Source organism: Gasterosteus aculeatus, chromosome 12, assembly GCF_964276395.1.
Source record: "Gasterosteus aculeatus chromosome 12, fGasAcu3.hap1.1, whole genome shotgun sequence".
NCBI lineage: Eukaryota > Metazoa > Chordata > Actinopteri > Perciformes > Gasterosteidae > Gasterosteus > Gasterosteus aculeatus.
Genome location: NC_135700.1, coordinates 23,558,575 through 23,573,574, shown reverse-complemented (window position 1 = coordinate 23,573,574; position 15,000 = coordinate 23,558,575). Strand labels below are relative to the sequence as shown.

Sequence of the window (15,000 nt, the reverse complement as noted above, 5' to 3'; positions counted from 1 at the left end):
ACACGAGCCCTCAGACCAGCCAACCTGCACTTGGTGTTTTTAATGAGAATAAATCAATTAGCTTGTAATTCTACGCTTGTAGTATCTGCAAAATGCAGTTTTAATAAAAACATTTTTTTTTATAAAAATGACTATAAACTATTACTATTTATAAATTATTTTTTGTGTGTGTGTGTGTGTGTGTGTACATATATTAGTGCTGTCAAACGATTCAAATATTTAATCACGATTAATCACATTTATCTGATAGTTAACCCAAAATGAATCAGAATTAATCGCAAATTTGTTTCTCTTCTAAATGTCCCTTCATTTTTTTTCCATATATATTTTTTTCATTTTAATGCTCTTATCAACATGAAAAAATGAATTAATGTTGCTTTATGTTTAAATGCACTTATTGTAAGTCGCTTTGGATAAAAGCGTCATTTTTGGATAAAAGCGTCGGATTGAATACATAATTCAGACATAAATATGAATTTATATGAGTCATTAGTTACCTTTATTGATTGATCCGTCAATTAATAAAAAAGTGAGTAATATGTAATAATTACTGTGGGGGGGCGGAGTGTGGGGGGGTGGACTGTGGGAGGGCGGACTGTGGGGGGGGGGGGGGCGGAGTGTGGGGGCGGGACTGTGGGGGGGGGGGGCGGAGTGTGGGGGCGGACTGTGGGGGGGGCGGAGTGTGGGGGGGTGGACTGTGGGAGGGCGGACTGTGGGGGGGGGGGCGGAGTGTGGGGGCGGGACTGTGGGGGGGGCGGAGTGTGGGGGGGGGGGGGGGCGGAGTGTGGGGGCGGGACTGTGGGGGGGCGGAGTGTGGGGGGGTGGACTGTGGGAGGGCGGACTGTGGGGGGGGGGGGCGTAGTGTGGGGGCGGGACTGTGGGGGGGCGGAGTGTGTGGGGGGGCGTGGGGGGCTTCAGCTGTTGTAGCAGGATTAGCTGTACGGCACATTTGATCTAATAAACAGTGCAAATAAGCTACACATTTTCCAGGAAATATTTATTGAAAATGCAAATGTACATTTTTATGATACAAATCCTCTTTAAATCAACTGTTTTTTGTCACTTCTTCACGTTTAGATGGTTGTTTTTTTGTTTCCACGTGGTAGTCTGCAGGTACAGGTGGGTCTGATTCCAGAGAGTCCGTTTTTACTCGAATGCTTCTCTTCACGTCTGCGCTCTACCGAACTCCAATAAATAAATAAAGTGCTCCACGTACAGCTGGATTTAAATCAGTTAATACACCTCTCTAGTGTCGATTAATATCAAGTATACTTCACATCACTGAATATACACTTTACTACCGTACTAAAAGTAAAACGTCTAACAATGTGATCGTTAAAAAAAGATATTTACAAAACAAACAAGGGCGGCACGGTGGTGTGGTGGTTAGCACTGTTGCCTCACAGCAAGAAGGTCCTGGGTTCGATTCCGCCCAGTGGCCTTTCTGTGTGGAGTCTGCATGTTCTCCCCGTGTCTGCGTGGGTTCTCTCCGGGTTCTCCGGCTTCCTCCCACAGTCCAAAGACATGCTCTGGGGATCAGGTTAATTGGTGACTTTAAATTGCCCGTAGATGTGTGAATGTGAGTGTGAATGGTTGTGTGTCTCTGTGTAGCCCTGCGATTGGCTGGCGACCAATCCAGGATGAACCCTGACTATCGCCCGAAGTTGGCTGGGATGGACTCCAGCCCCCCCGCGACCCTGTGTGCAGGATAAGCGGTTTGACAATGGATGGATGGATGGATGGATGGACAAAACAAACAAGGCGCATCAGGACCTCTGGGTAGATTCTGATCGCTGATGACGACGGACTGAACGAGTGGAGCAGCTCGTGTTCTGATCCACATCACTTTCCTTAAAGCTTTTTTCACACTTCGAAGCCTTCGAGTCTCGGTTATTTGTGTCTGCGGGCGGCGGGGAGGTGGAGGCGCCGTGAAACCTTTGACCTCTTTGCGGCGAGTTTTTAAAAGGAGTTCATGTATCATTTTAATATACATTAGTTATTATTCTCCAATAAACTGCCTGGGATTTATTGGTTACATGACGGGAACGTCTGTGGCCTCTTATTTCTGTGCTCTAATAATCATTTTTTCAAATACATACAGTGCATTTTTGCCAATAAAAATACATTTTTCAATAAAAAAATCAAAATGGGGTCTCATTAAAACTTTTCCTTGATATTTCAATATTTCATTTATTCATAGTTTCGTATCATATGTATAAGAGCACAAAGCTCCCCAAGTCAATCTGAGAGCAAAATACATTGTTCTGTCTGTTGAAATCGGCCAGATTTCCTTCTATAATTAAAATTCTACATTTTCTCCTAATGAACCAAAAGTCCCAATGAAGGATTGTCATGAGTGTTTTTTTTAATCACTTTTGCGACAGCAGATATAAAAGGTCAAAGGTGGAGCTTCTGTGCCGTGCAGTACCACCTCCCTGCCAGCGGAGGCAGCAGAACACCTGACCGGAGCGGCCAATCGGAGCTCAGCGCTCCACTCTCAACTAAAGCAACATGGCTGAGGTTTCGTCTTCTGCGTTGTGGTTCTGGAGGATCTGAACATCGGTGGGCGTGTGCATGTCTGCATGTGTGTGTCTCTGCATGTGTGTGTCTCGGCATGCGTGTGCGTGTGCGTGTGTGTGTGTGAGATCAGGACCACTGGCAGGAGCACTCGGTGGGCTCCTGGATGCTGTAGCTGACCCAGGTTGCGTTGCCGCTGCAGTAGAGTTGCACGGAGCGCCGCTGCAGGCCCGTCTCCCGGCAACACTTGCAGAAGCGAGCGTAGGTGTTGATGTTGTAGTTGTAGATGCTGGCGGACGGACACTTCCCGTCACATGACACAATGTTCACCTGGCAGGTGAGAGGACCACAGGTGTTATATAAATGGGGTGATTTATCGTTAACGGGGGGGGAACAATAATAAATCCTAAAACGTATAAAAATGCACAATACATAGATAAATAGGCGCCGGACGTTAACGCTGTGGTCACAGTACGTTTACTTCCTCTACTTCAGACTTTTCTCCAGGACGTACCGGCCTGTTGCTGCGACAGTCGTTCTTCCTGATGGTCATCCTCACCGTGACCTTCTGACAAGACTTCCCGTCTTCTTTGCCTGTTCACCCGACAACGGACCACATCAGTTAACGTGAGATATACAAAAGAAAAAGGAGCAGGAGAAACCCCGTCTGGAGCTGCACCAGGAGACGCAGCAGATACCAGGAAGAGGAGGAAGGAATGACCAAGGAGTGAAGATCATGCATGAGATGTTTCAGTTAGACGAAGGACAAATATTTCACTTCACATGAAGCTAGAAAGCAACGGAAGGCTTCACAAACGAGGTAAAAAAACTGTAAAGAGCTGAGGAGACGAATGTACCAAATGGGTTCAAAATAATCTTATCAAATATCAACACAAGTGTATTTATAATATAAAAGGAATGAAATAAAAAGACAGCGTTAAGCTGCCATGTGTAGCATCTGTCAAAGGTGAGTTTGCACATCCGTTCTGTCACCATCCATCAAGACTCTTGTAGCACTGTGTCACGTTCATAATTTGTACTAAAACCAATCCGGTGTCGTCCCTACGCGCCCTGAAATATGCAGTTATGGAGCCATTGGAGAAGGAAATTGTTTTTAATTTACTCCGTTGAGATTGTAGTCCCAATCAAATCCCCTTATTTCAAAAGGGACAGAGACCACTTTGTGTCTTTGGATTATGCGGAGTTCCCCTCAGCGCCGTTCTGGGGCCTCGTCTGTTTAAAATCGACATGCTCCCTTTGGCTCGGACTGTGGAAAACCACTGAATGGTTACTATAATTACGCAGGTGACACGCAGACATTTACACAACGGGGGACTACGGTCCGAGTAAATGCATTGAACTATTAAGCAATTGGATTTTTCTCCAGAATGGATTTATTTGTTTAAAAAAGTCAGCACGAATCGTTAACGTTAGAAAGCGTAAACGAAGTCTTGAATGAAAGAGAATTTTCCTTCAATAACTCTGGACGACGAGAACAAGTTTATTTAGAGAGTTTCTAAATGAAACCACAGTGGATTCTCTGATGAGTATTTGACATGTGCCTCACACAGCAGCTCCGGGCTCCGCACACAGCGCCCCCTGGTGGCGGAGCCGCACAGCAGCATGCAGAGCTCCTACAGCGGTAAACGCCCCCCGCCCCCCCCCTCCCCTCCCGACACCGACCCAATTCGCCCTCTACAGAGACATGCAGACGTCTAAGCCGACTACCGGGCAACTACCAACAGCACATTGTTGGCAATCAACAATGCACTGCCCGGTGCTAAATGGGGAAACAGCTGTACATGTAGGTGATTCAAGGGGGGTGGAGGGAGGGTGGGGGGGGGCGGGGTTGAATACTCGTAACTGTGTGACATCGTTCTCGGCCTGCGTGAAGGATTTCGTCTCCGCCTCCGTTCAGGTGTCAAATCCAGTTTGGAAACGCCGTCGTCACGTTTTTTTAGAGACTCAAATAAATTAAAATAAGGGAACTTAGAAGGTGAAGCCAGGAGGCAACATGTGCTTCATGTGTTCTGAGTACTTATATTTTCTTGTTTCGGTGGAGGGTTTCGGTTTTTTTCCAGCGGTTTTGACCTCGCAGAGACCTGAACTGAGGCGGCAGGTGAGAGGAGCGTTCTGCAGTCGGACCTCCTGCAGGTTTTATGGTTGGAGACTTTTTTGGAGGGAGTACATTGTTGAATAGCAACAATGGCACGGACAAGCCTTGTTGTTTTTGGTACCTCGTTCACAGTTTGTGTTAACTGTGGGAGTCATGGGGCTAAAGGGGAAAGGGAACAGAGAGAATCCAGTACCTGGATGGGGGGGAGGGAGGAGGGGGGGGGTTGGTACATGAAGGTAAGCTGCAGCACATCAACCAAAAAGCCATTTGCATGAAATCAGAGGCTTTTCAGGGACTAATCTACAGCTATCGTCCCTTTGAAGGGTCGTCCTCTGAGAAGCACGCCGACGAATATCTGCGCTCTGAACAAACACGTTTAACACCGGCGAGGATCCAGGTCGGCGCCGACACTTCTCCACCGGAGGGCCAACGCGTGGGACACGTGGCAGGTGGAGGCGCTCTCCGGCGTCTACGGCGCTACGCTAACCACGCAGGCTGCGCCGGATCGGGGGGGGGGTACTCACACGTCTTGCAGCATCCGTCCACGTAACTTACGACGGTTCCGCCGACCTGAAGGGGAGACGCGAGATGATGAGGAGTCGGCTTTCAGGAGGTGCTTCTGCATTTTATGGCTGGAAGGCGACGGCGTTGTGAACCAGGGGCACCGAGGGAGGAACTCGTGCATCACAAATTGTCCTTCTATTGATCATTATTTAAGGTTTCAATCAATCGATGGAGACTCACCTGGCGGAGAAACCTTTGCGAGGTGTGTGTGTGTGTGTGTGTGTGTGCGCTCTGACCTTCATGCACTCGGTCTCGTTGAAGGGGGGGCAGCTGTACAAGTGGGAGATGAGCGTCGGCCCCGACAGAGTCTCCACGCAGTCGAACTTCACACAGTTGGAAACCCACGACTTCCCCGGCTGAAAACACACACGGCATCAACGGATTAGTAGTACTACTACTACTGATGTCCTCCAGTACCAGTACTACTACTACTGATGTCCTCCAGTACCAGCACAACTTAAAACTACAGGTAACAACATCCCTTGTTGCCGTTAGCGATGACGTTATGAGGAGTCACCTTGTGGAGGACCGCGGTCCCGTTCTCCTGTTCGTAGAGGCAGGAGATGTTCTTACAGACCCCGCAACACGTGCTCTGGTCCTTTGGAGGAACGTAGACCTGGTTCTGAAACACGGGGGGCGGTCAGCGTGGGATGTGTGTGTGTGCGTGTGTGCGTGCGTGTGTGTGTGTGGTCTCACCGGGCGGCAGTGGGCGGAGCAGTTGATGCTGGCGGTGCGCAGCAGGTGGAAGCCGCTCGCCGGGTCGAGGCTGCGGCTGCACTGCCGGCTGTGACACACGCCGTCGGCGTGGCGCTCCACCAGCGTCTGACCCGGACGCAGCACGCCGCGCTCGCCGAACACGCACACCGCCTCGCGCACTGACAAGGTCAGAGGTCACGGGGTGTCTTATCATGTGTTCGGCTTTAATTAACTGTGTGACGTGTCCGATGTAACTTCTATGTTATTCTTTGAGGGGAATCATGAATCAGTGGAGGAACTCACCACACTTGTATCTTTTGCAGGCGCACTGGTTGTGCGGGTCGGACGGGGAGGCCCGGTCCAGCTGGGCGGCTTCTCCCTGAGCGCCGGATCACAAACATTATGATGATACTCGCGTTCTAGTGTCTTCATCTTTACCCGCACACACACACACACACCCGCCGCCCTCTGGCTCCATTTCATTATTACATGTTTCTGGGCGGCAACATCTTTTAAAAAAAAAAAGACAAGTACAAAAACGGCGAGCAAATAACAACACAGCGAAGAGACGGAACGCATGTGGGATTTGTTGTGAAGGGATCATACTGCCTTTGAGAACGTGGAAATAAATACCACAAACCAGCTGATTGTGTACATGGTATCAGATACGTTGTCATATAGAAGTGAGTAACGCACCAGGCCACATTTAGGGGAGGCGATCTTCTCACAGGAACACTCTGAAGTCACAAGGAAAGGAATCAGCTGTTAGTCCTTTGTTTTGGGGCAGGTGGGAGTGGATCACAATCTTATTTAAAAGACGGTTCGTACCGCATGTTTGTTCTGGACAGCAGCGACCCGGACTGGAGCCGGACGCCACCGACATCCCAACGGGACAGACAAGCACAGGACACCTGGAGGGCTCACACACTGCGCGCACACACACACACACACACAGCAAAACTAGTCATGGCGCTTCTGGTAACGCCTGTCAATCGTAGTAAGCCCCGCCCTAAAGCATCCCCTGCTTTATGGTTGGTTTGACTCTAAATGGACCATAATTCACTAAATGAACATCATGTTGTATTGAAGAAGAGTTTAAACTAGAAACTGAGACCATAAACTCATGTTTACAATGTTTACTGAGGGAATAAATCAAGAGAGAAGTAGAGTCATTTCCTCATAGACGTCTATGGGAGCAGAGGAGTCGCCCCCTGCTGGTCACTACAGAGAAGTAGAGTCATTTCCTCATAGACGTCTATGGGAGCAGAGGAGTCGCCCCCTGCTGGTCACTACAGAGAAGTAGAGTCATTTCCTCATAGACGTCTATGGGAGCAGAGGAGTCGCCCCCTGCTGGTCACTACAGAGAAGTAGAGTCATTTCCTCATGGACGTCTATGGGAGCAGAGGAGTCGCCCCCTGCTGGTCACTACAGAGAAGTAGAGTCATTTCCTCATAGACGTCTATGGGAGCAGAGGAGTCGCCCCCTGCTGGTCACTACAGAGAAGTAGAGTCATTTCCTCATAGACGTCTATGGGAGCAGAGGAGTCGCCCCCTGCTGGTCACTACAGAGAAGTAGAGTCATTTCCTCATAGACGTCTATGGGAGCAGAGGAGTCGCCCCCTGCTGGTCACTACACAGAATGCAGCTTTAACACGTGTCACACCTGATTTTTAACGTTTGTGGTACTTCATGCACAAAAAACATCGGGACAAATTCCTTCTGTGTGTAAACCAACAAATGTACACACAGATATGCATCTATTACAAAAGAATGTCTTAAATGTGTGTGTTATCTGACCACACTGGTAGGCGGGGCAGCAGCGATCCGTGGCGTTCCCGTCCACCGTCAGCACCTCGCCGTCCTGGCAGAGAGGAGGCGCCCCCGTGCAGGAAGAACACACTGCGGTGAAAAAGACACACACGTTTGCTCACAGCGACGGCTTTGCGCTTCCCCCCGGGGGTGGAATGTTTGTGATTTGGGAACTGACTGCAGATGTGGGCGAGGCAGCAGCTGCCGTCGGCACGGGTGGCGATCGCCGTCTGGTCGCCTCGGCAGGCGGGAACGTCCGACTCGCAGAGGTCGGGATCGCACTCTGATACACGGCAACGATGAAGGGAAAGGTCATAAATCGTGTTAAATTAGAAAATACACCACTTTCATATCTGCATATTCAATGCAAAGCCTGAGGATGCTAGCGTAGCTTAGCATAAAGACAGAGTCCAATGATAAACTCACCACACACGTAGTCCGGGCAGCAGGAGTCGGCTCTGTAGTACGACACCAGCTTCTCCCCGTATTTACACCGCGGGGGGGCGGAGTCACACAGGCTCTGGTTGCACACTGCGCACAGTTAACACAACGACACGTCCATGAGTCACACGTTTGTGGCGCTTTCCTCCGGGAGATCCGGCGCTTCGGGGCAGCGCGCCTCACCGCAGACTTTCCGCGGGCAGCAGCTGGCGTCGTCGGCGAGGCCCACGAGGACCTCGGCGGCCCGCCGGCACGGCGGCGGGGGCGGCGCGGCGGCGCAGTCGTACTCCACCGGGAGGACGACGTCGTTGTCGCAGCGGTACATGCAGCAGGCGTCCTCGGAGGCCTTCCACACGTCGCCGTGTGCGCGGGGAACGCCGGCGCTGTCGGTGCAGGCTGCGGAACACACGGCGTCTGATGTGGCAAAAGGCTTCTGAGGGTGGAGCTCTGACTGATGCTAAGCTAGGCTAACATTGAATAGTGTTACGTTTCTCGAGGAGAATGTGAACGCCGATGGAAGCCGTCCCAGAGGTTACGCAAGTTAATTCTGACCATTTAAATAAATAAATGAACAACACGCCGACGGGCACAGTCCAAGATGGCGTCGGCGAGCTAGAGGGCGGTACACGGCGGCCTCACCACACTTGTCCGGGGGGATGCACAGGGCGGAGTAGGGCCGGTGGAGGAGGGTTCCCTCGGGGCACACGCAGCCCTCCGTCAGGCCCGAGCACGGGTCCGGGTCCGAGTCGAAGTCGTGGTTGGGGCAGGACTGGGAGGTGCAGGCCGGCAGGCAGGCCTGGTAGCGCAGGGCCCTGGGGCAGGAGAAGGCTGCAGCGGGGCATTAAGACAAGGGGGCTCTGTTGACTTACTCCACACTTAAGCCTCTGCGTGGTCATGAAACATGAGGCGTCCACAGAAGGCTCACGGCAGTAGTCCCGCCTCCTCCACTCGATGCAGATGTTGAACTTGTGGCAGGAAGCGACGTAGGCGGCCAGCGCCACACACTGGTTGTTCACGTACTCTTCGTCGCGCACCCACACCTCGCAGAAGGTGCTCGGAGGGACCTGCAAACGAGAAGAACAGATCTTCTCATTATATGGTGGCGGGGGTCCACCAGCTGGGTTAAAGACTCGGCGAGGGGGGGTACGTACGAAGGCGCTGCAGGGCTGGAAGGCCTCGTCCTGCAGCATCAGCAGGCAGGCGGAGCAGTCGCTGGTGGAGCAGTTGAGCGGACGGCGGCGGCTGTGGCTGATGTAGCTGGTGGTGTTGGGGACCTGCCAGCTGTCAATGAACACGTCCGGATCCTCGCCGGCGCCAACCGTGGAGCCGTTGGCCAGAGTCAGGTCGTTGGACGGGTCCCCATCACAGAAACCTGAGGGGGGGTTGATGGGGGGCCAGAGAACCTTTTTGTTCACTTCTAACAGACCACAAAGCAGGGGAGGCTCCAGGGCGGGGCTACACGCTGATTGACAGGTCTCTAACAGACCATAAAGCAGGGGAAGCTCCAGGGCGGGGCTACACGCTGATTGACAGGTCTCTAACAGACCATAAAGCAGGGGAAGCTCCAGGGCGGGGCTACACGCTGATTGACAGGTCTCTAACAGACCATAAAGCAGGGGAAGCTCCAGGGCGGGGCTACACGCTGATTGACAGGTCTCTAACAGACCATAAAGCAGGGGAGGCTTCAGGGCGGGGCTACACGCTGCAGGGGAGGCTTCAGGGCGGGGCTACAGGCTGATTGACAGGTCTCTAACAGACCATAAAGCAGGAGATGCTTCAGTGTTCTAAAGGGTGACTCACCACAGAGGCCCATGGCGTGCAGCTTGCTGCCCGAGCTGTCGGTGTCGATGACCAGCATGCCGGTGCTGTGGTACCACTGCAGCTTGAGACCGGCCGGGCTGCGGATCAGGTACATGTTGCCCGTGTCGTAGACCTCGAAGCCGAACTTCTTGAAGCGGGGCTTGGCGTAGCGCGAGTTGACGTAGAGCTGAAAGAGGAGGAAGACGAGGAAGACGAGGCCTTGAGACGCTGCCTGTGGTTAAGGGCAAAGTGGTGGAATGCGGAGCCTCACCCGCCGCTGCAGCCTGTTGACGATGACGTGGTCCGATTGGTGCGTGATGTTCAGCGCCACCAGACACAAGTTGGTGAAGTTCCAGAGCAGCTTGGAAAAGAAAATCAACACGTGAGACAATTCTTAGCATCCTTTTTGTTGTATTGAAGTACTACTGGACGTGGTTCATCTGGTGGAAGCATGAGAGCAAAAGGTTTCTACTGAGACAAATCTTATGAATATATGAATCCATTTCCTCAATGAATACATGTATTATATGTGAACAAACCCCTGTGTAGAACTTTGGGGATGTAAGAGCTCCTGATGGAGACCATTTTAAAGAGAACTTTAGTCACATGACGACATGTTGGAGACACTACAGGTCAAAGAATTAACACATGAATGTGTATTTAGGATGTCTAAAAGTCCTCGTGTCCGTACCGGAGACTCCGAGTCGACGGGACACTCCTGGACCAGGACGCTGACGGTCTCGTTGGGCAGCCGGGTCACGATGTAGGCCGCGGCCTTGTAGACGGCGACGCTGTTCCCGTCAAACGTGATCACGTTCAGGTCCGGGAACACGGAGCAGCGGCCTGCAGCACACGGGGACGGAGCCACAGGGGACATGAACATGCCTGACGTGGTGACGGAATCATAGCACGGCGGGTACGTTTGTCTTCCTCACATGGACAGTCCCACTTGGGGCAGCACTTGTCTCCGTTGACCAGAACGGCGAAGCCGAGCAGGCCGCAGTTCGGGGGGTCGGAGGTGAAGGGGCAACTCTGGGACTTGTTGAAGAGGACGAGCTGGTTGTTGACACAGATGTACTTTGTGCAGTCGTCGACTATCTCCGCGTACGGAGGCTGGGTGGAGACAAACGGAAGCAGGAAGTGACACGTGAGCCGTACAGACGTATGCAACCAAAAACTAAACACCTCAAATGTGGAGATTCATCTCCAGCTGGAACGTCTCTCTCTTCACATGAATAAAGACGCTGCTTTATACGCCGCGTTAACGCCGCGTCGGCCATGTTGGATGACCAATAGCAGCTAGTCAGGTTTATCAATAAAGAAAACCAGGAATCATGTGACTGACGTTCCACCTACTGTGCACGTCCGTGTCGCCCTGGACGCCGTCGCCTCCACTGCGTGTGCGGTCGACGTGGGAGGCCTCGCCGCACTGGTGCGATTGGCTGCGGCCCCCCGCGCGGTGGTCTGGACTGACGTGGCTGCCGCGGGTGACGAGGTAGCAAAGGGCTTCTGGGTAGAGACGAGGTGAGCGTCGGGCGGAGGCGTCGCCGGTCGGGGCGCCTTGGTCGTCAGGGTTCCCTCGGGTGCGGGCGACTCTCGAACCGTTATCGGGGAGACGGTTGTAGACACCACGGGCGTTGTGAGGGTGGGAATGGGCGCCGGCTCACCGACGGCGGTGAGGTCGGGCGTTGATGTGGATGTCGTGGTCGTGTCGGCGCGCTTGGTCGAGCTCAACGTGGCGACCGGCCCGGCAGACGCTGGAAGAGTCGCAGACGTGGTCGTCAATCCAGGCCCGACGGGGGTCGATCCGGTTGACGATGTTGGGGGGCTTGTTGCCGCGGTAACCCTTGCGGTGACCGGCCTGACGGAGGGCCTCTCGGGCGACGTGATTCTCGGGGGAACCCGCGTCGTGGCGGGAACCCCGGGTGTCGACCCAACGGTGGTTGTTGGGGCGGTGGTGGTGCTGGTCGGCGTAAATCTTTCAGTGGGCATCGAATGGGTGGTGGCTACGTCCCAGACAGTCGTCGACCCCGGCGGGGACCGAGACGGAGTCGGCGTTGTTTGCCAAACCTCCGCCCTGCTGGTCGGCACCTCCGCCCTGCTGGTCGGCACCTCCGCCCTGCTGGTCGACACCTCCGCTCTGGTGGTCGACACCTCCGCCCTGCTGGTCGACACCTCCGCCCTGCTGGTCGGCACCTCCGCCCTGCTGGTCGACACCTCCGCCCTGCCGGTCGACGGACGCGTCGTCTCGGTAACCGACTGCACTGTGCCGGGACTGAGCGTGGTGGTCAAAACACCCGGTGGAGGTCTTGTAGAGGTGGTGGTGAGAAGTGTCTCCGGGACGCCGGGCGCAGGCGTAGGCGGGGCAGAGGTCAGTATCTTAGTTGTCATGGCTGCAACTTCCGTGGTGATTTCTGGAGGCGTAGCAGAGGTGACAGGCGGCGTAGACGTTGCGGGACGACGAGGTGCCTCGGTAGTTTCTGCTGAAGGGACTTCGAGGAGGACAGTTTTAGACGTAACCTCCGGTTGCGTCTTCAAGGTGGAGGAGGCGTCCCGTTGCTCAGAGACCCGAGCGGTAGAAGACGGATGGGCGGAGCTCCCTGGCGTCGGTATACGCGGCACAGCGGTGTTTTCTGTAGGAGGCATTGGCGCAGGGGTCGGTCTCGTCGTGCCAGGAGGACCCGAGGACGCGGTGAACATCTCTGCTGGTCTGGAAGTCGCTGTGGTCTTCTCGGCTGTCGGGCCGGTGGCGGACCAGGAGGTTCTCTCGGCGTAAGTGGTGGTGGTGCTGGACCCGGGTGGAGTTACGATGTCGGTGATCTTTATGGGTCCGGCCGCCGTCGTGGAATCAAGTACGGTCGCTTTCTTCGTTGTTCTCCAGTCTGTTGAGGAGGGGGCAGGTGGTGCAGGTGTAGTCGATGCAGCGTGGGCCGTAGAAGACGCCGCGGTCTCAGGAACAGCTGCTGTGGAAGTCGTGGGTTCAGTGCGCAGAAACGTGGCAGAAGGTGTCCTCATGTACGCCGTTGTTTTACTGGGGGTGAAAGGTGCAACCGGTGTGACCGGTTCTGTGGTGACAGCGGGTAAGGAGGTACTTCCTGTTTCACCAGGAGGGGAGATCGGGCCGGGCGAGGAGGTCACTGAGGCTGTTGAATGTGAAGGGACGGCTGTAGTGGTCGTTGCTGTTACTGTTGTTGTTGCTGTTGTGGTTGTTGTTGTTGTTGTTGTTGTCGGGGAAAGTTGCTCCACGATCCCTGTCTTTGTGCTGGTGTCTGTGATCGCAGTGGTACTTGAACTGGGAGCAGTGGTCCGCTCGGCAACTAGAGTCCCCGAGACCAGAGCGGGCCTCGGACCAGAGGAGGTGACCACCCCGGTGACTGCTGCCGAATGAGTCGTGGCCACCGTTGGAGGCGGGGCTCCGAGGGTCGGTGCCACAGCGCTAGGCCGCTGCAGGGGGGCGGTCATGGCGGTTGTGGCGGTTGTGGCGGTCGTGGCGGTTGTGACGGTTGTGGCGGTCGTGGCGGTCGTGGACGTGGCCGTCGTGGCGGCGGTGGCGGCGGTGACCCAGGAGGGAGCCGTGACGGCGAGGGGAGTGCTACTCGTTGTGCCGGGGGTGGAGCTTGCGGCTGTGGTCGTCCCCGCCGCAGCGGTGGCCGAAGCCTCGGCCCATCTGACAGTAGCCGGCGGCTCCTCCACCTCGGGGCTGACGGTGGGGGGCGCTGGCGGCGTGGACGGGGGTCCTTGTGTTCTGGGGAGTTCAGGAGCTGCGGGACTGGAGGGGGGCAGCTCTTCGGGGGCCGGCGGAGCTGTGGACGAGGTCATCTGTGTGCTGGTGGCTTTACTGGGGGGAGGGGCGGAGGATGCTGTGGTGGTGGTGGTCTGAAGGGGGCGGGTGGAGGCAGCAGTGCTGGCGGGGGTTGAGGAAGTGGCCGGTGTTCCAGGCTTCACAGCGACTGGACCCTTGATGCCTGAACGATGAAGAGAGCGTCCATGAGACAAAGCGAGAGGGGCGGAGCTTGTGTATATTTTATGTTTGTATTGTTTGATCTGAAACTAGAAAGTTTAAAGGTAAAAATGTAATGAGACATTTTCTCACCTCTTGCTTGTCTTTTTGTTTTTAACTTATGATTGTGTGTGATTTTGTGTCAATGATGACATCACATCAGCAATAGACAGTTGCAGTTAAATTCTAGTGTGACTGAATGTTTTACTGCAATAATTCATTGATATAATTAATTGGAAGGTTGATCGAGTTGATGATGTCTACTTCATGTGGACGAACATTTATAAGTACAATGTCCCAACGGGGGGGAAACAGCCTCACGGATCAGTTACAGTTACACTATAAATATCAGTTATTGATATTAAACACTCCTCACAGTCCTCAACGAAGACACAGCGGCGGGTGACCTCATCCAGGACCATGTGGGGGGGGCACACGGGAAGGCAGCCCTCCACTCTGAGGAGAGAGCGACACAACCGTCAAAACGAAATACGACGCGCCACGTGTCCCCTGTCAAAGGTCAAAGGTCTCACTGCGGGATGCCGGCGCAGGCCTCAGCCGACGGGTCGCCGCAGGTCTTGAAGCAGGGCACCACGCAGGAATCGTACCTCCACTGACACCGAGGACCCGGCAGGGCGTCCGGGCTGGGGCCTGACGAATAAAGACACACAGGCCTTGACTCTCTGGAGGGAGGAGGGGGGACGGGGACGGGGGACGGGGGACGGGGTGGGGGGACGGCATCGAGTACGAAGAGCACTTGAGCAGAAGGCAGAATACCCGTCAGCCTGAACAGCGTGGCCTTGCGGAAGCTGTCGGCGTGCCGGTACTTGAGCAGGTGGAGGCGGGCCGGAGTGGCGTGCAGGAAGAAGCCCGGCCTGGCGTGGGACTCCAGCGCGTCGTACCCGGGGCTCCAGGTGTTCCTGTGCAGCACGAAGGTGGCCCCCTCCCGGAAGGCCTCGCCCTCCTCCCACTTGGACAGCGACACACGGCCGCCGGCGCCCGCCGACAGGAAGTAGTTCGGTCTGTCGGCGGCCTCAAAGGAAACCCGCGACGTGTCT

At 54.3% G+C, this 15,000-nt stretch overlaps 1 protein-coding gene across 1 annotated transcript in view; it reads right to left on the bottom strand.

Moving 5' to 3' along the window:
• Nucleotides 1-2,344: 2,344 nt before the first annotated feature.
• otog (otogelin) overlaps nucleotides 2,345-15,000 on the bottom strand; it is a 36,492-nt gene continuing 23,836 nt past the window's right edge. Inside the window, exons 32-56 of the mRNA XM_078085547.1 lie at nucleotides 14,720-14,998; nucleotides 14,476-14,593; nucleotides 14,319-14,398; nucleotides 11,299-13,907; nucleotides 10,878-11,055; nucleotides 10,634-10,785; nucleotides 10,214-10,303; nucleotides 9,943-10,129; nucleotides 9,294-9,514; nucleotides 9,068-9,206; nucleotides 8,782-8,970; nucleotides 8,326-8,538; nucleotides 8,128-8,232; nucleotides 7,880-7,984; nucleotides 7,690-7,791; nucleotides 6,722-6,820; nucleotides 6,590-6,630; nucleotides 6,197-6,272; nucleotides 5,894-6,072; nucleotides 5,715-5,819; nucleotides 5,434-5,553; nucleotides 5,158-5,203; nucleotides 4,755-4,826; nucleotides 3,032-3,111; nucleotides 2,345-2,847 (exon numbers count right to left, since the gene is read on the bottom strand). Of these exons, the coding sequence (XP_077941673.1) occupies nucleotides 2,647-2,847; nucleotides 3,032-3,111; nucleotides 4,755-4,826; nucleotides 5,158-5,203; nucleotides 5,434-5,553; nucleotides 5,715-5,819; nucleotides 5,894-6,072; nucleotides 6,197-6,272; nucleotides 6,590-6,630; nucleotides 6,722-6,820; nucleotides 7,690-7,791; nucleotides 7,880-7,984; nucleotides 8,128-8,232; nucleotides 8,326-8,538; nucleotides 8,782-8,970; nucleotides 9,068-9,206; nucleotides 9,294-9,514; nucleotides 9,943-10,129; nucleotides 10,214-10,303; nucleotides 10,634-10,785; nucleotides 10,878-11,055; nucleotides 11,299-13,907; nucleotides 14,319-14,398; nucleotides 14,476-14,593; nucleotides 14,720-14,998 (5,786 nt within the window). The 3' untranslated portion in view covers nucleotides 2,345-2,646. The remainder of the gene's footprint in view (nucleotides 2,848-3,031; nucleotides 3,112-4,754; nucleotides 4,827-5,157; nucleotides 5,204-5,433; nucleotides 5,554-5,714; nucleotides 5,820-5,893; nucleotides 6,073-6,196; nucleotides 6,273-6,589; nucleotides 6,631-6,721; nucleotides 6,821-7,689; nucleotides 7,792-7,879; nucleotides 7,985-8,127; nucleotides 8,233-8,325; nucleotides 8,539-8,781; nucleotides 8,971-9,067; nucleotides 9,207-9,293; nucleotides 9,515-9,942; nucleotides 10,130-10,213; nucleotides 10,304-10,633; nucleotides 10,786-10,877; nucleotides 11,056-11,298; nucleotides 13,908-14,318; nucleotides 14,399-14,475; nucleotides 14,594-14,719; nucleotides 14,999-15,000) is intronic.